The sequence below is a fragment of the Ambystoma mexicanum genome, chromosome 2q (assembly GCF_040938575.1).
Source record: "Ambystoma mexicanum isolate Mex_15411 chromosome 2q, UKY_AmexF1_1, whole genome shotgun sequence".
Classification (NCBI taxonomy): Eukaryota; Metazoa; Chordata; class Amphibia; order Caudata; family Ambystomatidae; genus Ambystoma; species Ambystoma mexicanum.
The window spans coordinates 1,164,007,359-1,164,032,539 of NC_090924.1; the positions used below are offsets into that span (position 1 = coordinate 1,164,007,359).

The 25,181-nt window shown below is 44.4% G+C and overlaps 1 protein-coding gene across 2 annotated transcripts in view; it reads left to right on the plus strand.

Moving 5' to 3' along the window:
* Positions 1–25,181, plus strand: part of SLC25A13 (solute carrier family 25 member 13) — a 1,524,563-nt gene that overhangs the window by 1,017,184 nt on the left and 482,198 nt on the right. For both annotated transcript variants that reach the window (XM_069648547.1, XM_069648546.1), the window contains exon 11: positions 3,613–3,771. In XM_069648547.1, the coding sequence (XP_069504648.1) occupies positions 3,613–3,771 (159 nt within the window). The remainder of the gene's footprint in view (positions 1–3,612; positions 3,772–25,181) is intronic.

Here is a 25,181-nt window from a genome sequence, read left to right on the forward strand (position 1 = left end):
CTGGGACCCAAGGTGCCGCCCCACCGTGACACCTTTCGCACTGAGGCTGTACCTCAACTGTTCAGTGATGTTTTAATAGCCCCACCTTATGTGGTCTACTTTGGTGTACTTCCCACTTTCACTATTCTTAACTGTCTGATGTATATTGCATTCTATGTTTATTTTTGCTAAATATCGTCTGCGCATAATATCACCACTTCTGGCTGCCCTGTTAGCCACTCGACCCGTGACAGTATTTCTTCTATGTCCATTATTTTGGTTTTTTAATTTTATTTAGATTTTGGTATTACAATTACGGGCACCAACATGTTATGTCCCATAAATGTCTATTTTGTTGATTTATGGAGGCCATGGCCGGCTTTACATCGTTGTTTGTGACCACCTGCATCTCACAGATGCGAGGCGGTCACGTGCCTAACAAAAGGGCCGTTGTCTAGGCAACGGCTCCACACAGCAGTCTGAGACACTGCCCTGTAGCTGCACGAAGGAGGATCTGTTCGCTCCGTGTGCTGCAAGGTGAGAATCGGACCACAACGCTTTCCCCTTGCTACACATTAATGCTTCTAAAGACACGGCATCTAATTGGATTTCTTATGACCTGCAGATCTGTTCCTTTGTGAACACGAGTGGATTTACTCCATTCCTCCACGAATAACGTTATCTACGGCCCACTGCTAAGTGGGCATGAACGTTGGACGTTCTGTTTTTCACCATTGGCCACACCTATGAGGTAAAACCACGCCTGATACGTCTTGGTTTCACTCTCTTACATTACAAACCATTCATTGTGCTTTCCTTTTTGTCTTCTATATTTACCCATTATGAAACATCTACTGATTGGTATGTTCTTCTTTTATTATTCTTTTCATTAATGCATTTTTCTCATTAATGTGTGTTTGATTTTATTTTTACCATGATGTGAACGCATTATGATACATATTTACATTTATTACTTGTATAACTAGACTTGCCCTGATGAAGGAAATGTTTTCCGAAATGCATTGGCTTATTTTAGTCTATTACATATGGATTGTGGCAACTGCTTCCTCACTAAGGATTATTAGTGATAGCTTTACATTTGAATTACTTTGGATAAATCATTATTTTGATATAAACCTAACAGACTCATCCCTCTTTTTTTAAGAAGAATGGTACACTATGGATACCTGAACACATCGTCCTGAACCAGAAATAATTACGTGCCCAAGGTGGGCCCAAATGAGAGCGGTTGTGTGACCCAGTACTATTACTAGGTCTCTAGCTTGTGCTGCTTTAGGAGACTATCAAAGATAAGGAATCTATGGGAGGTATGGGAGGTAGGAATCCAGTAGAAGAACAACTTACTTTCCTCTGTAATGTTCTTTCTGATGGACAGTCTTCCCATGGATTCCTCATCGCCCTCCCAACCTGCTCTGGGAGGGCGATGAGGTCTCGGGAGGATAGCTCAGTGGCAACGTGCTTGTCTTACGACACAGAGAAACACGGGTTCGATCCCCCGGTCCGCGCTTAGAAACCTCTGGGTATTAAGCGCGTTATAAATAACCTATCATATATCCTCTTGGCGTTTAGCTGGTCTGTGGTCCTTCAGTGTGAGAGTGCTAGGGGATAAAAGGGTGGCACTGGGTTTATGGGGAGAGGGTCATGTAGTGAAATCTGGCCGAAAGGTTTCTGAAGTGTGGCCATTAACAAAGAGTTCAACACTACACATGTTGACACTTGACAGCCTGTTTGAGCAGGTAATCACTCAACATAGCTGCCAAAACCTTGCCTTTCAAGCATGATGCCATGACACAAAGGCAGGGATCTAGCAGGAAAACATCCACTCTATCCTCTATGGAATGCAGAGTTGCATCACCTAGCTTCAGCGGTTTGTCCAGTTTACACTCTTCCATCTATTTAGGGAGATGTATAAAGATCTTGACTCTGTTGTAGAACAACCGATTAGTTCCCCAGAGAATCTTGAAGCGGGCAAAGCATTGGCGTTTAGGCCCATCAACAGCAGACCAAAAATAATTCTGCACCTAGTTAAAATGCAAGGTGAATGAATGCCTCAGCTCCCCGCTGATGCAGCAGAAAGCTAGTGAAGAGGCGTATACTGGCATTTATTGTCCAGCCCCAGAGGCTGTAACAGAAGAACTGCATATCTGTCAGCACTGGTTCTTGCGAAGACTATGAATACCTCTGTCCAAAGTACCATTCAGGGAGAGAGAGTGTCACTCACTGACCAGTCATTGGCTGGAACAAAAGCACCAGGTCCCCAGGTAGCTGCAATGGATACAAGAGTTTATGAGCTAACACTATACGATGTGTACTTGAATACAATACTGAAATAGTGACAATGGCACCTACCCTGTGGCTGGCTGGGGAGTGCTTGCAAGTGGTGTGGATAGGCAGAGTGCCTGCTGTACCCACTTATGTGGTGCTGGTGTGGAATGATGGTTGTCCAGCAGTTGGAATACCTGAGTTTGGATGGAACCAGATGAAATGATTCAGGTGGTACTGAACAGGGTTTTCCCAGGCGTGTGAGAGCAAGTCTGGGACACGTAGGTTGCCCTGTAGCAAGGAACTAGATGCTGAATGAAAGGCAGTCCAGTAGGTCCGTAGTACTGAAACTTCGAGAGCAAGTTCGTAGTTCAAGCCGTGGTCGGGTTCCGTAAAGAAAACAAATACGCCTTAATGGAGGAGCAAACAAGAGCAAGTCCGTGATGCAAGAGCCGAGGTCAAATTCCCTAATAACAAAATCACGCCGTAGTGAAAGGAACAGACAAGAGCAAGTCTGTGGTACAAGTGCCGGGGTCGGATTCTGTGAAGACGAAGTCCATGAAATCTGTAACAAGCGCTGTGAGCTGGTGGTAAAACACAGCTGTGAAGCACCGTACCGTGCTTCTGGCGTTTCTTTATACGGTCGCCATGGAGACATGATCACGTGACTGCGATCCTTGCACGTGATCATAGAAGTGTGTCCTCTTGAAGTGGCCCAGTTTACAGGGCAACCGCCAATCACGGCACAGAAGAACCCGTCTGGAATGGCATTGCCGCAACGAAGCAGGAAGACGGGAAGGTCATGACCATTGCAGTCTCCCCGTCGCAGACTGGGAAGAATCCCCTGCGTACCACATGAGTGTGGTTTAATGGAAGTGGCATGTTGTGTACGGGCAGTAATGGGGAGTGCTGGCTGACTGGTACGGGTACGTACAGGATGCGTGACAATATCATGTATATGGGGTTGAACATGATGAATTGGGATGAAGCTAAAAAGAAAAATCGTATATTAAAACTAGTTGAATGTCTCCAAGGTTGGAGACCCTCACTTGGAATGTACTGTTACGGTGACGAGGACCTGGACGTTGAGGTAACAGTGGTATGTTTTTATCTGAACTATTTAATGGCTTCAAGTAACCTGGATAGCATCATATTCAATCACGCTTACAATTGTATTGGAAGGGCTTGAATACAGTAACTGAATATGCAAGTGCATTATATTGATTTACTATTGCAATTCTAAAAAACAATGACAAAAGCAAAAACTGATTAAATGTAGTCTGTTTGTAACTAACGCATCTGTATACCTCTGTTCCCCACATCGCCAATATCTCCTTCCATTTCTATCAGCTGTTGGAGCCACTGCTGTGTATCCCATTGATCTTGTGAAAACTAGAATGCAGAACCAGCGATCCACGGGGTCATTTGTGGGAGAACTTATGTACAAGAACAGCTTTGATTGCTTCAAGAAAGTTCTGCGTTATGAAGGTTTCTTTGGACTCTACAGAGGTAAGAATACAAAGTTGTGTAAGCAAAACATAATTAATAGACCGGATCCACACAAAACATTAGATGGATTCATGTTTCATACCTTTCCTTGATCAATTTATAACATTTTACTTGCAGGACCAAAATCTGAGATGATTTTGCACCCAGAGACACTTCACTCTATTGGTATTTGGTGTTAAACCTAGTCCTAATGAGGTGAATACAATTGTTTTGCTGACTATATATTTCAGCGTACACCCAATATGTGTGGCCTAACCTCAGACTGCAGACAACAGTTTGATGACTTGCAGTCCCAAGTTTCCCAAACCAACACAAGTGTAAAATGTAGTTGCAATTGTGTAGAAAAGAAAACCGTGTAATGATCTGCATTGAGGTTTGAGTGACCAGAGAAATAACTATATTATAATGACATTTAACGATAAAAGGTGCCAATAGTAATAATGTTACTTTTCCATCACACAGTACATATTTTCAGTATATTTCATAAGAAACTATTTCCTCATATCTACATCTAAAGAACCTCCTGAAATCTGAAAAATGCAGTAGCATGTACTTTTCCACCCCTCATCAAAATTGGCACCAAATTCTGAGTTCACGTAAGCCACACTATAAGGCAAAGGAAGAATTGCAAAGTTTCATGTATGGCGAACATGGGTTATTTACGGCCACTATGGCATCTGTGTGTGGTTTCTGTGCTGGTAGACTCTGTTCACACAAGTGCATTTAGTAATATCACATATCTGTGAAATGCAAACATCGTATGGAGTCTAGAATGGCCTGCCCCACATTGGTAGCTATTCCAAATCCCTACAGGATAATGCACTCGCAACAATAAAAGAGGCAAAAAAAAAATTGCTTGGTATGCGTACAACATTCTTTGCTTCCTAAGAGACCCACTCACATCAATGCCAGAATTGCTAACTATCTCGGGGGACTTTGGCAGGGTCTCAGGCTTTCAGATTAACAACAATCTATAGGGCTCAATATCACAGAATCCCCTGAAGTCGGGTTTCTTTCAAATGGGCTGACCGAGACATCCAATATCTAGGATAAAATTACTTCAAATAATGAACGCCTAATGCAATCCAATATTGTGCCATTATGGAAAAGAAGCCAAAGAACTTCTAACTCACTGGGATCTACAAGAGCTCTTGTGGTTGGGTTGGGCACAGGCTGTCAAAATCACAATCACTCCCACTCCAGATCCCAGCAAAGAACCTTCTTGAGATTCACACTGAGATTTGGAAGTTTATAGGGGCACACAAATCTCTGAGTATTCCCTGAAAGGTTCTCATCAGATCAAAAGGGGAGGGCGGGTTGAATGTCTCATCACTTAGAGGATACCCTTTTAGCTTCCCAGAAAGCCCCGATGTTGGATTGGATGCAAACAGGAAGAGACCCAAAATGAAAGGAACATGAACAATAGCAATCTGTTTTTCCACTGGCCCACCTTTTCTCTCAAAGGAAGCTAGACGAAGAGGGGGGGACTGCTACCAACATTGACCTGCGCCCTGAGCAATTAGGATAGAGCAGGCCTTCAGTGAGGGTTTACATCGGCTTTGGATCCCCTCTCACCAGTCTCCCGAAACCCGGAATTTACTCTGGAAGGATACAAAAGGGCACTCAGGAATTGGAAAATGCAAGGGCCGCTTAGGCTAGGGGACTTATACAAGGATGATTTCCCTCTCATATTCAACAAATGCAAAGAGAAATTCTCGCTCTCGGAGTCTGAATGTTTTCCCTATGGGCAACTTATTTTATTTAAAATGTTGTATTGTTTAATGTGCGAACCTAGCATCAGAGCAGCGGAGCGCTGTGCAGAGTGTGGGTAGCCAGCATTTGGGCTGCCATCTTTTAACGCAGTACTGCAAGGTCTGCATCGGTATGTGTGCCCATTGAAATGAGTCCTTGGTCAGGTGTTGGTGAAAGAGCAATGTTTTGAGAGATTTGCGAAATTGGAGAATTGTGGGGGCGTTCCGAGACGACAACGGTATAGAGTTCCAGAGGGTGTTTGCATGACAGGAGAAGGATTGTATGTCGGTCCTTTCTTTGCGGACAAGTTGTGTTTCAACCCGGTTGGTCGATTTCTTGCACGAGGAGCACGTGCTGCTGCATGTTGGACTGCTTTTAGGGGAGCCAAGTGAGCAGCTAGGAGCCCTTTCAGGAGAGCATTTCCCCCAACAATGTGCTAGACCATAATGGCCTGCGCTACGGGTCCGTAAATCCTGCAGCGGGATGAAGGGATTGATTTTTCAAAGGGTAGAGATTCTGAGCCAGGATATTTGGGACTTCCTGGATATGTGTTTCTGGAAATGGTGAAGTGAAGCCTAAGGATTTTGCGGAGTCTGACAGTTGTGGATCAAATATTCCTAGGTGCATATCATTGTGCCATAGTTGGACAAGTTGTTTTTTAAGTGGGTGGACTGATGAAGACAAATTTAGTCTTGGATGGGTTTAGTTTGGGGTCGGCAGTCGACATCCAGGTCCTGGATGATGGCTAGGTAATCGTGGCGGCGAATGATGTCCTGCATGCTATTTACTCTCATGTACTCCTGAGTGTCTGTGTATTGGTGCATGGCTCTTTTGGGATCTTTGAGGAGAGTGCCCAGAAGCTCCATGTAAAGTTTAAAAGGATTGGTGAGAGGATAGAGTCTTGGGGGCTCCGCAGGAGACCTGTAGTCAGTTAGAACGCAACAAGTTTATCTGAACAGTCTGGTTCCTGCCCGAGAGGTAGCAGGTAAACCAATTCAGGTCAGTGCCAGAGAATCCCATCCTGTTAGCAAGGAGGGAGAGAAGGATGCGGTGGTAACGGTGCCGAATCCACCCGAGAGGTCAAGGAGGCATGCGTCGCCCTTATATATGATTTGGAGGGCATTATCCACCACCTGGATGGTGCCTGTCTCGGTGCTACACTTGAGACGGAACCCTGATTTATAGTTATTTAGAATGTGGAGTTGTTCAATTCTGGAGAGTAGTTGTATAGCAACTTCTTTTTTGAAAGTTTGCCAATAAATGGGAGGTTCGTAATGGGTTGTTAGGTCGTCTGGATCTAGGGTTGTTTCTTCAAAGGAGGTCATTTGAGACCAGTTTTGAGGGTGTCCAGGAATGATCCTTCTGCGAGGGAAGCATTCATGATGCTGAGGAGTGCTGGCCCGTCAATTGTTTAATGACGGAGGCCATTAGTATATCGTCGGGGCGTATGCAGTTGGTTTGATGGAGGGAATCATTTATAGGTGATCCAGGGGAAGGAGAGGAGGGAACTTGGTCCCGAGGAGTAGTGTGCGTGCCGGGTGCAGGAAATGCTGTGAGAGGTTGATTTGATGGCCTCTCGGATTTTGCCTATTTTTTTCAAAACAAAATGTGTTGATTCCAGTGCATTCCTTCTGAGTAGGTGGTACCTCGAGTGATGGTGTGGTACAATGCTTTACTACTTAAAAGTGGACTTTGCACCTGTCGGAAGGCTGCCGCAATGGTGGTGGAGTACTAAGCAGCTTTGGCCTCAGTAATCAGAATCCTACAGTTTGTGCAAAGAGATTTGAGGTTGGTGAGGTCTCCAGAGTTACGGTTTCTGTGCCACCATTTCTTTCGGGTTCTGATTGAGCGTTTGTTGGAGGCTAGCTCTGGGGTGTACCATGGGCCAGATGGCTTGGTCTTAATTAAGGGGGTTATGATTGTCCACCAGTTTCATACCCGAGTTGCTGAATAATTCCAGGATGCCCAAGGCATTCCCTGCGGTGGGGAAATCAACGTTTGCTTTCAGCTCATTGACCGGGACTGTTTTGAATGAGCGGCAGGAGTGAGGGGGTGTTTAGCCTGACATTTGTGAGCCTTAGACGAGTGGGTGACTGATAATGGGATGGCAGCGTGGTCCGACCAGTCAAGTGGCATAGGGTCTGCATAAGTGATGTAGGGGACTAATTCTATGGTGTTGCCTTTGTTGCTTACAATTTGCTTACAGTCTATGGAAGCGGTCAGTGTGAAAAGCGTGCTTCGAGTATGGTTGTCAGCCTGTGACTCAAGGACATTACAATCATCAAGAAAGACATCACTGGAATGTGCTAATTAGGCAGAGGCATGCAAGTTGGAGGTGGTCTGTAGATGAGGTGGAAGGTGATGAATTCTTTGTGTGATAGAGGGAACCGGCAGGTGAGTGACTCAAATGAGTTTGTTCTGGGAGGGGATGACGTGCATGGCCAATCCTTCCTGTGGATGATTGCCACTCCAGCTCCTACCCTTCCTAACTGGTCGGCATGTTGAAGCACATCGAAAACATGTGGGTGGGATGGGGTAAACCATGTTTCAGTGATGAACAGGGCATCAAGGTTGTATTGACTGTATTGACCAGGGCATCAAGGTTGTTGTACAAGATGAGGCCAGCTATCTCTGCAGCATGAGCGACTCCTAGGCGAGTATTGATCAACATGAGAGAGCGTGGGCATGTGCTCCGTGGGTGTTGTAGGGGGCAAGGGCAATATTGATGAGGTACGCTAGGGTAGCTTGCCGGGGTTGCCTAGGGGAACTTGGCCATTTGAACACTAGTGAGAGTGAGGAGTGGCTGTGGAGGGAGGCGACACATTGTGATGTCTGTTGGTGAGTAGCAATAGTAGCGATTTATTTATTTATTTTAATTCTTGATAGAGCGCCAAATCGCCTGCAGGCCTCACGGCGCACATGAAACAAAAACAAGATAGACAGTCAGATACGAATGAGGGAATCAAGATCAGAAAAGCGCAAAACTATGGGGCGGTTAAGAAGAAGGTCTGCAGGTTCTTTTTAAAGATTAGTTTGTAGGTGAAATGCAGTTTAGCGGGTCAGGCCCTTGGCCCATCAGCCCCGAACAGGTGAGGTCCTTGTTTTCTCCAGTCCTTTGCTGAGGACACCTAAGGAGGACTGATTAAAAAGGTGGTGGGTGGAGCAACTGAGTGTCGGGGCCAGGTCACATGACCAGCAGCCTAGTCAATTCTGTCTGCCTGGAGCTGGCCTAGAGTCCTTAAGTAGAGGCTTGAAAGGCGTGAAAACTGTAGATGGGAGGAGCAACTGAGTCGCAGGGCCTGGTCATGTGACCGGCAGCCTACACAATGCTGTCTGTCGGAGCTCGCCTATACTCCTTAAGTAGAGGCTTGGAAGGTTCCAAAACTGGAGGTGGGCCGAGCATCTGAGTGGCAGGGCTTGGCCACGTGACCAGCAGCATACTCAATGTTGTCTGCCTGGAGCTGGCCCAGAGCTCTTAAGTAGAGGCTTGGAAGGTGTGAAAACTGGATTTGGGCAGAGCAGCCTACTCAATGTTGTCTCTGTATGGACTTAGGCACCGGATGTCATCAGATAGAGGGTGAAAGAAGCTGGCATCGGAGCTCCAACCAGGTTGGAGCTTATCATTCAGGAAGGGCTGAGGATAAAGAACATTTCTAACTGTTAAAGACTTCCAAAAACCCTCAGAGGGGTAGAGACTTCCATATATATGGGCCAATGGAAGCAGGAGTTTGGGATGGACATCCCGAGGGAATCATGGCAATGCATTTGGATGATGGTGCACAAGAGCACCAGATGCAATTTGATCAAAGAAGGAGCTCTCAAATTGTGCTAATGTTGGTAAATGACCCCTTCGGATAATACACATTATCTATCCAGAATGCTCCGACCGTTGTTGTCACAACTGCGATCAATTCGATGATATGGCCCATATGTAGTGGTACTGCCCAACAATTCAGATTTATTGGAAAAATATTCTAGCACCAATTAAGCACATGACTGGGGCATCACTCCCTATGAACCCTTTAACAATAATCCTAGGGGATGTACCGTACGAGGACTCCTATCCCATATCTGCCCTATAGTGGACCTAATCTCTCTCCAACTCATGGCAGCAAGGCTAACCTGGGCTCGATTTTGCAAAACAGAAGGTCCACTGATATACTAGTGAATAAAGGTATGGGAGAGATCGAAAGAATCACTGCGCTAATAACAGACGCCATGCCCAATTATTTATGAATGTGGGCACCCATTTTGGATTATGTGATGGAGGGACACCCTACACTTCATAGACCACAACTACTAAAACACTTATCCGTGGAAAAGGGTTAAAGCAAGGGACAGGTCGGGACATACGAAAGATCCACATAGGCAGCAACGAATGATAAGTTAATTTGAGAGGACAGGTTGGCTCCATTTTGTTATTTTATTTTTCTTCCGGCGGGGAGCAAATTTACCATGGGAAAAATAGCGAGCCAAAAGTGATATTTCATCTCTGACAGGTGCTGTATATTATTGTGCACACTGTCAAACACAGCAAGAGGGCTTTTGTGGAGAAATGGGTAGAGCGCAGCCAAGATGGGATCTTAACTTCTTTTCATTGAATACAATGTCATCGATTTTGTGTATTTATTGTGTGTGTAGATTTTGCTGCACATATATGCGGGGGAGGCTCGCGCAGCCCCCCTCCCTCCCGCCCCACATTATTACCCTTAACCAAGCTCCCACATATGTTTGCGGCACAATTTGTTGAAAAAACATCAATGGAATTGCATTTGATGAAATCTCCCGCACTGTAATCTACCTATCCCAAGTTTGTCGGTAATGGAGAAAAGAAACTGCGACCTGCTAGGCATCTCTCCCACAGTTATGATCTTGGATAAAGGAAGTGGATGATGTTATGGTGTATACATGTGTACTGAACAAGCCGCTTCTCTGGTCCTTGCCGTAAAAAAATTGTGGAGAATCTGATTGACTTTTTTAAAATATTTTATTTTTTATGTCAGACTTCCTAAGAAGCCAAACCTTTACTTTTCCCGCAGACTGGTTGAAAACCTCTGCTACCAGCCTCTCACATTCAAACATAGTTCCTTCATCATCATTTTCCTTTTGAATTGGCAATTAAGGGAAATACTTCCTACTTCCAAGTAAAATGATCATGAGCATTTAAACTGTTGTTCTCTGTGTTACAATGAATGTGTTCTGCCACAAGGTCACAGCCAATGACACTTCTGCTCTGGAACCTTGGGAAACGGGGAATTATCAGTAGAAGGGGAGTTGTAAGTCAGATGAACAACCATTGCTCCACCCCCAAGTCCCTGGGACACAATACTAGAGATGGGGCATCAAGGTAAAACTGAAATCAGTGACCACACATTCGTTGGGGTCACTTATTGGTGGCTAGTCAGAGGTTGTTGGCCATGACTCGTCTAAGACAGTCTATGGACAGACTCTTACCCCCTTGCAATGGGCCTTAGCATCGCCTAGTTATTGACATAATGGTTATGTACATAGATGTAGGCAAGATAATACAGTTCCTTATCACAATGAGTAACCAGTTCTTCAAGTGGCCGAAAGCAACCATTGATGAGGTGCTCACTGGCAAAATCATGAGAAACTGACCAGAAAGGGTAGTCGCTATGGAAGGTGTTTCCAGAGACATAATTAGTTATCACCATCCTCAGTTTACGAGTAGAGAAATAAAGAATTATTGGGAAAACAGGAGCATAGTGTGGCACCACTTCTCATCCTATCGCTTCCAAACCAATGGGATGGTTAATGTCTTCACAGAGTAATTGCAGAGATGAGCCAACCGGCCATAGCCAAGGTGTTCAACCCCGGATACACCTTAAAATATCTTTTATTGAGCCCTGTTAGGATGAGAAGAAGGGAGGCAAACACAAAAGTAAACCCTTCATGGGTCAACAAAGGAAAAAAAATACCTACACGATGGAAAGCATAAAGGAAGCCAAAAGAGTCAAAACCGCATATGACCCTTGCTCCAAACCTATATACTTATAAGCGAAGTAGGGAATTGGGTCAAAGTGAGGTGGGTTTCCAGTGTGAAAAAGGCACATTCCAAGTACTCCAATCAGCTCAGAAATGAGAAAGTGTTCCGTAATGCAGTGTAAGTTGAAGGAGAACGGTGTGGAACCTCAGCAGGGTGGTCACATAGAAACCGTGCAGACGAAAACGAAAAATGGAGAGTAAAAAACCTCAGTGATTGGTTACCGGTTGCCCAAGTGGCAATGAATAGCACCCATCACCTCGACCAACACTGGTAGGTGTGAAGCATTGAAAAGTACTGATAAACAAGGCCAAGCTCCAGGGGATTCACAACAGGGGATGGGGGGAGGTAGTAGAGCTGCTCCCCAATTGATTTCCCCAAATGGCCCCAAGAGAAGTAACAATGTATTTATTTTTCTGATGCTTGTGTAATCTGCTTAGATCACATGCTATGCATAGGCCAACATCTAGTGGAAGCTGCGGAGTATTTGTTGTTTTTCGAAACTCGAAAATGCACGTTGAAAAGGGGCGTGCCAGTTATATCCCTATTGTGACGTCCCCTGTACCCATGATCCCTCACGCGTGTACGTCCCTCAGATTGTTTTTTTCCGCCATCGTGAGCAAACTCATATTTGCAGAGTGCATTTTGGTTCATGCCATTGAACTTTAGAAATGAAGTTAGTTCCTCTTTCTGTCCTTTACTGACGCTGTGTGTCGACGAAGCTGACAGTCGGACAGAGATTTTGATAGCGCCACCCGGCCTTGGAAGGCCCTTCCGGCCTCGGCCTTAAACTAGGGAGAGTGGGGGGGTTGTCATAAACATGTATATTCCCACCATTTCCCATTGTCGCCTGGCTGTCTGCCAACAAAATAGAGCGCACTCCTTTTAAATTCTGCCCATCCTGCAATAACAAATATATGTGGGTCGACAAACACAGGGTGTGCAAACTTTCTTTGCACAGAGACCATGACAAGGCTCATTGTCGGGCCTGTAAACTGCTCCAACCCAAGACCCTCAAGCAGAGGCGGACAAAGCGTTGGGCCCATCACGACCATGCAGGCAGAGGCCGCCATGGACGTTGACAGCAATGCTGTCCCTTCGGACGACGAGGGGAGACGGGGAACCTCAATGTTCCCCAGTGCCAGCCCCGACCCTGACAGACAGGCCGGCAGTCCTGTTGCGGGGAAGACACCCAGCGGCAAGGGCACAACTCCCCCCCAAAACACTAAACATGCAACCCACGGCGGTGCAAGTGAAGTCGCACGCCGAGAGTTGGCAACAAAGGGCAGATCCTCTAATCAGAAGTTTTCTGAGCGCCCCGAACTGCCGCCTCACGACAAGCCCGCTAAAGCAAAAGACGTTGGACTCAAAGGCTCCCTCCCTCCCTCCCCCCGCCCGGCCTTGCGGAGTCGAAAGTAGCCACGCAAGCGATCCCCGCAGTCGAGACTCGACCTACACCCGGGGGCAAGCCCAGGGAGTCAGGATTGGCCCGTTCTGCTGAAGAACAGACCCCGAAAGCCCCTACCTCCAAAAAAGTTTCCTCCAAGAGCAGGGAAAATAGAGAAAAGCACAAGTCCAGCTCCTCTAAGGATAAGGACTCAGGGGATAGGAGAGACAGACCTAGAGAGTAGTCATCCACCCCCGATCCTGTGGTTATTCCTGTCCAAGACCCCTCTGAGGAGCCAGATCAAGCAGAGCAGCCTGATCCTATTGTCAGGGTCCGGCTTGACTGAATTCCACAGGAGCTGATGCTGGCCCCACAGACCCTCACCAGGAGTTCACCTCTCAACCCTTAAATATAAGCTGAGCTGAAAACCCCAAGAAAGGGAAAGGGGAATTTGGAGAAAATAACAACGGAGACACTGCTGCCCTTCAGCCGTCTGGTAGGCTCTGATATCTGTGGTAAACAAATACACCTGGTTACTTATATAATAAGAAAACTTCTTTTCTAAACTTATGCTAAATAAACTCTAAACTCTTTACCTCTTAAACCTCAGTAAAGACTTAGAGGTTAGTAATCTTTATGGAATATCTTGTAAATATATCTTGTGTTGTGCAAATAGTTCAAGCCAATCTAGTCTCTTTAGAATCCTAAAGTGATGGCCTTTGCAACATCTTTTCAGAATTAGATATTCTTCTTACTTCAAAGTTCTTTTGACCTTATGTAGTTTTCAATGCTTACATAAATTGCAGTCTTTCTCTGAAAACATTGAGTTCTATTTGCATAGATTACTTTAAATTATATTCTTTAACTTCCTGGAATACTGCTTTCTTTCTGCGTGTGAATTGTTTTCCTTATTTACACATTTACACAAGGAACGTGTGCGATAAACACGTGAAATCAGAAGACGTGAAAAATTGTCTTTGCGTGTAAAATACACACGCGATTATTTTACAAAACCCGCGCGCGTAAAAAAATACGTAAACGCGATAAAAATAACACACGCTGATAAAAATGGACTCGCGCTCTATCGCAACCCAACACGCGCTTTCTCTTGAGAAAAAAAAATGTACACGCGCTAAAGTTAACTTGCGCAATTCTTTTGGGCACGCGCTCTATCGCAAAACCACACGCGCTTTCTCAGCAAACGTCTTTCACGTGAAAAATGTACACGCGCTAAAATTCACACGCGCAATTCTTTTTGGCACGCGCTCTATCGCAAACCACACGCGCTTTCTCAGGAAACGTCTTTCACGTAAAAAATTTACACGCGCTTAAAAAAGAACACGCAAACGACAACTTGCGAGCTCGCGCACACATTAAACAGTCTTGAAGAACATTACACGCAGTTAATCAACTTTTAAATCCTACGCACAATCTTCAAGCTTGATTTCCTTATAATAACTTGTTTACTCTTTAAGTTTTCTTATAAAAGAAAATGAAAGTTCACTGTGACAATCTCAAAATCTTTAAAAGAACGATCCCACCTGATGACTTCTTGTTCAAATTGGATCAGCAAACGATATTCTTACTTCTTTGGTAGATTTTCTGAGCTCTGGAAAGGCCTTACTTAAGGAGCTTAACTAATATACAACCAGCCACTGAATTTCTCTGGATGAAAGGCAGTTTAGAATCTTGCTCATCTCCCAAGAATCAAACCCATTGTCCTCTCCACCAATCAGGCAACCAAACATATCATTGTTTCTTTAACCAATCAGATTAAGTTTCTTTCGCTCCATCTTGACTTGGGCAAGCACAATGTTAATTCTATGAACAAACTCTTCCTGTTACTAACCCAGCCAGTTCTGAAAGCACAACTAACCCAGCCAGCTCTAAAGGCACAATGTTAATCTTGTTACTCTTCCTGTTATTAAACTAGCCAGTCCTGACACCTATCTATGTAGATGAGGAAGAGCTATATCCCACCTCTACCACTACTTCTATCGCAGGGGCTATCTCCAGTTCTGCCTCATGGACCGCACAAGAAATTGATAGTCATGAGTCGTATGACTTGTTTGGCAATTTTTTTTGATGAGCATTTGCATGTTCTCACAAATCTTGCCAACACGCCTGCCATTACCCAGGCGTCTTGCTCAAAAACAAAAGACACAGCCTCTCATTCCCAATTACCGGCACAACCGGTTAAGAAAAGATCTTTTCCCCCAGTGGAACTGTCTGTGGAGCCAGTCCCCAAAACTCCCTGTCTCTCCTCTGGCCTGTACGACCTGGATGCAGGGGGTGATGAATACATGGATGAGATGAGCTTTATTATGACGATGTCGAAGAGTACGACACCGGAGGGGGGGGGGACTATCAGGATCCAGATGACACAGTCAGTAGTTTTTGCAATGGACTCTCGGGTCCCGCAAGACCCTCCTTTACCCGACTCCCAGGTGGACAACCAGCCCCTGTTCAATGATATACTCCTAAGGGCTGCAGAGCATTTCAGGATCGAAATGTAACAGATCCAACAGGATAAAGATTTTGCAGAAAATATCTTGGGCGACAAGAAACCTGCAGACCAATTTATTCACCTGCTTAAGTCAGCCCAAAGAAGGATTCAGCCTTCCTTAGAAAAGCCGAATGAAGCCAGGGCGGTAAACCCTAGAATTGAGAAACTCTTCCGCCAAGCGCCTTTTGACCCTTTATATATAAGGGGACAACTTCAGCCAGACTCTTTGGTAGTCACCACTACCAGGAAGAGAGCTGGTACACCCTTGGCATCCTCCGAAGCTCCACCGGACAAGGAGAGCAAAAAAACTGTATGCCATGGGTAGGAAAATAGCGTCAACAGCGGCATACCAAGCGCGGATAGCAAATATTTCCACCTTACTATCCAGCTACGACTGCACCAAATGGGATGAAGTGACAACCCTGGCAGCGTCAACACCAGAGCCACTTAAATTCAAACTCTCCCTTCTGGCTGCCGAAGGGAGAGCTACAGCTGGCGTTCTCCTGAAAAACAACTTTGACGCAGCGGATAACGCTGGCCGCGTTATCGCGGAAGCCACAATCTTAAAACACCACACCTGGCTTTGGCATTCTGGGTTCAAATTGGAAACTCAAGCTACCTTACTCAACATGCCTGTTTGGTAAAGCAGTTGAGGACGCTCTAAAGTCAGCCAAGGAAGAATATGAGACACTAAAAAGCCTTGGCCAGCTGACAACCAGGCCAAAGAGGTGGCAATAATTTTCGTCGCTTTCGGGGTCAAAACACACAGAGGCACCGGATATAATCAGAGCCAAGGTTCCTCATGGAACACCAACCGGCTACCCAGGGTTACCCCAAAGTTCAGCGCAGGTGTCGTGGAAAAGGGAGAGGTTCCCCCACCAGAGGTGGAGGGACACCTTCCAAGCAATGACACCCTGCTACAGGTCCCCTCCCATGCCTCCCCAGTCAGGGGACGAATATCTTTTTTCACCCACACATGGGAGGGTATAACATCGGACAAGTGGGTGCTATCGACGGTGACAGGAGGTTACTGTATAGAACTCCAGGGAAGACCATCAAACCTCCCACCACTCCAGAAAAAACCATCACAGGAAGAACAACTCATCCTGCTAGAGGAAGTCAAGGCTCTAATCCTCAAGGACGCCATCGAAGTTGTGCCGTACAACGAGGCAAACAAGGGTATTTATTCAACGTACTTCCTTGTTCCAAAAAGAATCTGACCATGCGCCCGGTACTAGACCTGCGCCCTGCAAACAGGTTTGTCAAGCCACAAACATTTCGCATGACAACGCTACAAGAAGTAATCCCTCTGTTAAAACAGGGGGGATTACATGGCGACATTGGACATGAAAGATGCTTACTTTCATATTTCAATGTTCCCAGCGCACAGAAGATTCTTGCGGTTCAAAGCAGCACACCAGCACTACCAGTTCAAGGTGCTGCCCTTTGGGATAGCCTAGGCTCCAAGGGTGTTCACCAAGGTACTGGTGGGGGTGGAAGCGCACATACACAATCCCAGTGTACCCTTACCTGGCTGACTGGCTGATCACGGGAGAAACCTACGATCTTTGCAAACTAAACATGCAAAGAACTATAGACCTTCTCTCCAATTGGGCTTCTCAATAAACAAGAAAAAGTCAAGTCTGGTCCCAAACTCATCGAAACAGTTCCTAGGAGCTGTATTAGATACGAAAACAGGCTTAGCCTTCCCATCCATGGAAAGAGTCCCAAACATGCTTCGGCAAATACCCCAGTATCAAGCCGGTGTCCGGATAAGCGCACGCAAAGCAATGCGTCTGCTAGGTATAATGGCATTGTGCATTTACCTGGTCCCCCATGCGCGCTTGCACACGCGACCAATGCAGGAGTGGTTGGCGAAACAATGGTCTCAGGCAAGTGGTCAGTGGGACGATCTAGTGGTTGTTTCGCCAACACTGGTTCAGAACTTACGCTGTTGGTCAAGGCAGAATCTGCTCAAGGGGAAACCTTTCCACGAACCGGAAACGCATGCGGTCGTCACAACAAACACGTCACTTTCCGGGTGGGGGGCCTTCACCACACAGTACACGTCCTGTGGTCACAAGAGACCGCACAAAGGCACATAAACATACTAGAGTTATTCGCAATTCTCAAGGCACTACAAGCCTTCGAGGAACATCTGACGAACCAATCGGTACAAGTCCTAACAGACAGCACTACCGCTATGTTCTATGTCAACAAACAGGGAGGTACACACTCTCCAAATCTGTACAAGCTAGCGCAGAAAATATGGAAGTGGGCACTCGGACGAGGGATGTCCCTATCCTCCAAACATGTTCCAGGGGTACTCAACACTCTAGCGGACTCTCCCAGCAGAGATCCTCTGCTAAAAGAGCATGAGTGGCAACTGCACGCAGACGTAGTAGACCACATCTTCTCTCTTTGGGGCTGCCCCTCTCTAGACTTGTTCGCTACAAAAGAGAAGCAATGCCTAGACTTCGCGTCCAGCTTCCCCCTACCAGACTCCAAGGGGAACGCCCTATGGATGAATTGGTCAGGGAGATTTGCTTACACTTTTCCCCTGACCCCATTAATCAGCAGGGTAGTGAACAAAATACACAGGGAACAGATAACTCATCCTAGTTGCTCCTATGTGGGCGAGACAACCATGGTATCCACATCTGCACAAACTGGCGATGTGCGACCCCATCAAACTCCCATACCAGGTCAAACTGTTGACTCAGCAGAGGGGGGTCAACAATACATCCACAACCTAACTCTTTGAACCTGCCAGCATGGCTCCTTAAGTCCTAGAGTTCGGACACCTTAATCTTCCACAACGGTGTATAGACATCCTAAAAGAAGCACGGAAGCCAAACACCAGACGCTGCTATTTCCACTAGTGGAAGAAATTCGTCATTTGGTGTCATTCTATGCAGCTAAACCCCTTAGAGTGTACTCCATCACACATCCATACATGCTCCACCTGTTGGATTCAGGATTGGTCTTTAGTTCTCTTAAAGTCCACCTAGCAGCTTTATCAGCATACACCACCTCTCAAAGTAAAATCTCATGGTGGAAAGTGGCAGTCATTAAGGCATTCATAGACGGAGTAAAGAAAGTACACCCTTCTGGTCTCTAATCCTCCGCCTGGTTGGGATCTAAATGTAGTACTAGCAAAACTCATGGAACCCCCCTTCGAGCCTTTGCATCAGGCTACTCTTAGACACATAACCTATAAAACTGCCTTCTTAGTTGCAATTACCTCCATAAGAAGAGTCAGCGAACTCCAAGCCTTGTCAGTGCTTGACCCTTTCTTTATCATTCATAAAGACAAATTGGTTTTACGGACGCACCATAGGTTCACACCTAAATTCATTTCCAGGTTTCACGTAAACCAGTCCATCGAGCTCCCGGCCTTCTTCCAGGAGCCAACAAGCTCAGCTGAGGTCAAACTCCAAACACTAGATGTGAGGAGGGTAGTTCTCTACTACGTAGATGAGACCAAACCGCTGAGGAAGACTGATCAATTGTTCGTCTCCATGGCTACAGGCAGACCGAGAGAACGGGTTTCCAAGAAAGCCATCTCCAGATGGATAGTCAAATGTATGCAATAATGCTATTCATTATCGGACAAAACACTGCCTGTAACACCAAGAGCCCACTCCGCACGAGGTACCGGGACCACTCTAGCCTTCATTGCAAATGTCCCCCTAGACAACATTTGCAAGGCAGCTACATGGAGCTCAGTTCATACCTTCACTCAGCACTACTGCACTAACACCCATTCCAGGACAGACACACATGTGGGACAAGCGGTTCTAAAACATCTATTTGCCGCTACTCCTTCTCTGGACCCACCACCGTCTCATAACACTGCTCGCTAATCTATGCATAGCATGTGATGTAAGCAGATTACACAAGCATCAGAAGGAATACATTAGGCACCGCATCCACATTACCACACTCAGTCATGATTACGCGCCTTTCACTATTGATGGGAATATCATCAATGTCGCCAGAGAAGTAAAAACCTTAGGCTTCTACTTAGACTCAACCCTATGTTTCACCAAACAGGTAAACTCCCTGGCCTCGTCCACAGCATTCACATTCAAATTAATGAGCTGGGAAACAATTCCTATCAGCTGACAGCTGCCTGATCTTATCTAGAGACCTCATCCTATCAAAACTTGATTATTGTAATGCCTTATACATAGGGGCTAACAAACACATCATCAATAAAAATACAGGTACTCCAAAATAATGCGCCTAGAGCAGCTCTAAGTATCCCAAGAAGAGCACACATCTGAAATAGGAAGGAAACATAAATGACTATCCACCCAAGAAAAAAACAATCTTAAAACTTCCTCCCTCATCCTCAAATGCTTAAACAAGAATGCCCCTCGCTACCTAGTAGAACGATTCATCAGAAAAACCACAATTAGACCTTCAAGAACAGCACATTCAAATTGCCTTCAAGTGCCACGTTTCAAACTATCCACAATTGGAGGATCCAGCTTCCCAGTCAGTGCTGCACAACTGTGGAATGCCCTACCACACACACTAAGATCTGACCAACCTTTTAACAGTTTCAGGCAGAACCTAATCAAATGGCTCCTAGAGAAAGACAAGTAATATCTCCTACTTCACTTCCTCCTCTGGTACAAACATTTGCCTGACCACATGTATCTCTGCATAGTCTAATGCATGCCAGACTATAGTCACCTAGTATGCCTGTTATCCGTGATTCGATGTATCCCAATGTATTTTCACCATGCCTGCTTTGATCCTCACCCTTTGTAACCCAGAAGATACTATTTGTAAGTGTGTTCCGCAACTTCTGTGACCAAGCTGATACGTATTCTTCTCTCCTGCGCCCTGATACCCTCGGGTCCGGCGCGCACAATAAATAAATAAGCAAACAAACAAACTCACCGTAATTGTATTTCTGGTGCTTATAAATACCTGCTTAGATTCACATGCGCCCACCCTTCCTCACCTGAGAGAAGGTACATAGATGTTTCATGAGCTTTTTATATATCTGCTTGTACTCGCGCTACACCTCATGCTACCTCATGTCAGAAAAATACAATCTGAGGGACCGACACGCGTGAGGGTTCATGGGTACAGAGGACGTCACAATAGGGATAGTATTACTGGTGTGCCCCTTTTCGACGTCCATTTTTGAGTTTTGAAAAACAACTGTGATACTCCGCAGCTTCCACTAGATGTTGGCCTATGCATAGCATGTGAATCTAAGCAGATACAAACACCAGATATAGGATTACAGTGAGTAATGTATTCCATTTGTGCTTATATACCGCTTTACACCAAAGCACTTAATAATCTAAGTCTGTCAATGGTAAACAAATCACATAGAAAAGTAATGTCTTTACATAGAGGAAAGAAAGAGATTTCAAGCAAGCGCGATGAGTCAAGAGTACAAATAGATAGAGGCAGAGAGTAGGACCCAGTAAGGAGAAAGAGTGAAAACGTGATTGAGCACAGGGAGGACGAGGAACAGAAAGGAGGAAGAGGGATTGGGAATGTACGAGTGGTGGTTGATACCAGGAAAAAAGGGAGGAGAGAAAAGTAGGAGCCATGCCATAAAGGCACTTCAAAACAATAGAAAGAACATAATTTGGGAGAAGATTTTCAAAGGATAACCAGTGGAGAGAGTTACTAGCAGTAGAAATAGAACTACGATAAGAAAGGAAACAAATAAGACAGACTGATGAATGGTAAATAGACTGAAGTGGGGCGGTGCAAGAAAGGAAGAGCGGGGGATCAAGAAGTTTAGAATGCAGGATTCAAGCAAAGGCAATATGAAGTTAGAAACAAAGAGTTTGCTTGCTCCAATGGTTAAGAGACCAGCTTTATGTATATTGAAAATATGGAAATGGCAAGCCTCGGCAATAGGAAGGATGTGAGAGGAGAAGGACAAAGAGGGGTCAAAGGTGATTCAGAGCAGAATTTAAAAAGAATGTTTCATTTAATGTGATATAGTCAATCATAAAAAGAAATGACTTTTCACGTAAAATTACAAAACATATATACATTTCATAACATTTACTTAAAATAATTAAAACAAAACATGTTCCTAACCAGTCCTCTGAGCATATAAGTCTTTTACAGTATTCTTTTGAAAAGACCTAATTCATTCAGCAAGTTGATTATTCTTTGTCAAAGGTTTCATGCCCAGAGGACAATCTGAAACAGAATACCTCAGTTTCCAACCATTCATTTTCTGACACATTCAAACTCAACACTTCAGTCAGACAAACCAGATCCTCCCACTCCAACCTCCTTACCGTACCAAGGTACAAACAGTAAAAAGCAGGGGGTAGAAGCTTCCCAGTCCTCGCATCTAAAACTTGGAACACACTACCGCACAACATCAGACTTGAACCCTCCATTCATAAATTCCGCAACGGGGCCAAATCTTGGCTCACTCAGAATGAAAACGAACCCACAACACTTACAATCTCTTTATAGATACTTTCGTACCCCTTGCAATCCTTGTAAATACTTCTGTGCTCTATGCTATCTATGTAAATGTTATGTAAATACGCGCTATGCACTCTGTTTACCGTCCTTGCTGGTAATCTTGTTTTTTTTTATTCATGTAACTGTATATATGCATATCTGTCTTTACCTAAGAAATGTGCCCAGTTGCCTCATGGCTCGGTGCGCTATATAAATAAAATACAATACAATACAATACAACATTGTCCACAAAGTGTTTTAGCAGCCTAGATCTACTGACTAGAGTTCCTGGGAATTTTGAGAGAATACGACGTTGTCTGTTCTGCACGCCCACCACACCAGTTACAACCACTGCTAGCTTCTGGTTCTTTCTTCCGTGATGCTAAAAGTTGCTAAATTAGAAGTAGGTTCATTCAAAATCTGAGTAAATCACCTCTTCTGTTAGCATTCAGGATTTTTCTTAGCTACATTGGCAATGTTCCCCTAGGTTTATCCAAAATTGAAAAGGTACAATGTAACGTATACGCATTTACAGCATCAATCGTCTTGATCCAATCCGCGCTGAGCAACGCTTTTTTAACACCAGTTGGATTATCCACCAGTTCTTCAATTGTTTTGTCACATTTAAATAGTAATTCCGACACCTCCTTTTGTAAGGCTATGAGGTAACTACTGGAGCTCTCCTTCAACATCAGATGGACATTTTCTTATAAACTGTTTCCCGCTGGGAGCTGTATAGATCTATACAGATGTACACATTTCACTCAAGGTCAGTACTCAATGAGCTCATTCAGAGTTCTTATCTAAGAGAGGCCTTTGGGGGAGGTTCTTATCTAAGAGAGGCGACTGGGGGAGGTTCACCACTTTTTTCCATAATCTCCCCTCAGGTTTTACCCAGTCCAACTGTTATGCCATAAATGAGTGTCGAAATAACTTTCCCTTTGCAAAATATAATGAGGGCTATTATGGAAAACCTGCAATATTGTTTCATCAGGCTTTTCATCTGACAACTCATCTGGTCCATTTTCTCAATGAGTCTATTATCCACTAGTGCTATTTTTGGGTATGAATTTAACATAAATCCCAAATATTTGATCTCATATGTTCTTTCTAGTTTCTTCCTGCTAAATAAAGATTAAAGAGGTGGGGGGCAAAAATGCATCCTGCCTCGCCCACTTTTCTGTTGGTATTGATTTGGTTAAGTGTCTTTCACCATCTAAACGTACATGTGAATACTTATTCAGATTTATTATTAATGAGGAGGCCAGGTGGAATACACCAGTCTCTCAGTTTACACCAGAGGCAACTTCTATTTACTGTATTTAAAGCCTTCAATAGTTCTACTGAAGCAATATATAGCAACATATAGAGGTAAATTACCTGTTATCCATGCCTTCCCCTCAATATTTATTACCAGTCCGTTAAGTGAGGTAGACATAATCTTCCTAAACCTAATCTGTTCCTTCCGCAGGATCCCATTCTGCTCTGCCAATCCCTGTAGTTCTTTAAGAACGATGTTTGCAAATATCTTACAATCCACATCCAGAAGTGCAATTTCTCCGGATCTGCCCGATTGCCCTTTTTATAGATTGGAATAATTATTGCTACTTTCCATCTTGCTGGATAGGTTCTACTATAAAGGATGTTCCTGCATAAAGTCATCATGATTTGGGACCACAATACCATATCAGAATTGAGTATATTATTAAGTCCCTTTGGTGCTGCAGCTCTAGAGTTCGATGACTTCCTAATAGGTTCCTTCATACCTTCTCTAGTCAATTGGAATAACCACTCACCAGTCTTGTTGCTGCTCCTCCCCCTGTCTGGGAATTTTATAGAGAGTTGGAAAATGTTATCCAGTCACCTTCTGACACTTCCCCTGTTCTAATTTAAAAGTGACCAAAAATGTCTAGAATTATTACTCACCAAAGTGCTGAGCATAACTTCCCCATCTTTTTGTTAACTCTGATATTTCAACCCGCTTACCCAGTTTTGATAATCTGACTTCAACCTTTTCTTTAGTTGTATAAATTCCAACTCCACCTTGCATTCATTTCTTAATATTCTGATATTTTTCTGCAGTTCCTTCTTTTTTTTTGCCATATAACCTCATCAACAACATGCATATGTGTAGGTCTACCTTTATGACTCATAGCTTTCGGTTTGTCCTGAACCATTATTAAGTTTTGAAAGTTTTCTGGGGTTCAAATTAATTCTATTCAGTTGGCCTCCATACCTAGCATGAGATGATTACGATTTTAATTACATTTTGACCCACCAGCACTAAATTGTAGGATCATGTTATCCCCCTCTGATTCACTTGCAATTCCTGCAAAAAAATGTCTGCCACCTCATTACTGGTAAAGACAACTTTTGCAGTTGACCTATTATGATTGCTTTTATCGGTTTCTTTAATTTTCATCTATACACATTGCTGAAACATTTCTTTTGACAAAACTAGATTGTCATTAACGGATTTAGACACATTGTTCTCCATGTTGGATCTAAATTAGGGTCCCCGTCAACATTTCCATTTGCTATCTGCAACTCCCGGTCCTGTATAAAACTCCTCCAACGCTTCCCGTTGTCTCCTGCCAGTTGGCTTTTTTTCAATTTGTTGTGAATGGGGAGACAGTGGGAATTTAAATCCCCCACTATCATTATTTTTGCATCTTCGTCCAGACACCTAGCCTGTAATGAAATTGTAGAAAACTGTGACAAAAAAAACAGTTTGGAATGTGTGAGGTTCCCAGTACACATTAATCGGAGCTATTACTCCATTCAATTCCCCTCTAACAGAGTCCAGCCTGACAGTCAGGATACCCGTATATTGATTTTGCATCAGATCTATTTTTCTTATCCGTGAATTTCTGACCGCTGTCAACATCCCACCTGATGGTCTACCTCCATTACATCTGGTTGCCTGCTGACCAATGATTGAAAAACCATAGATATTTACACTGTTCAGCAACCAGGTCGAAATTCCCTACAATATCTTTGCATGTACCACCATTAGTGAAACATCTAAAACCCTGTGTATTACAACTCAGCATCCATATTTCACTATCTAATAGAGAGGTGGTTTCACCTCCATTAACTTCTGGCAGACTTGGGTAAGGATCTCTGGTAACATAGCCCATGGTGTAGAGACATTCTGGAGACCAAGCCCCCCATCAGATTCCTACAAGACTGTTGTTCTTTAAAGTTGCTGCTTGCCTAAAATATTGGCTCCCAATTACCCAATGGAAGTATATTCCTTTTTTGCATAGACTTTCCTCATACACTCCTCATCATTT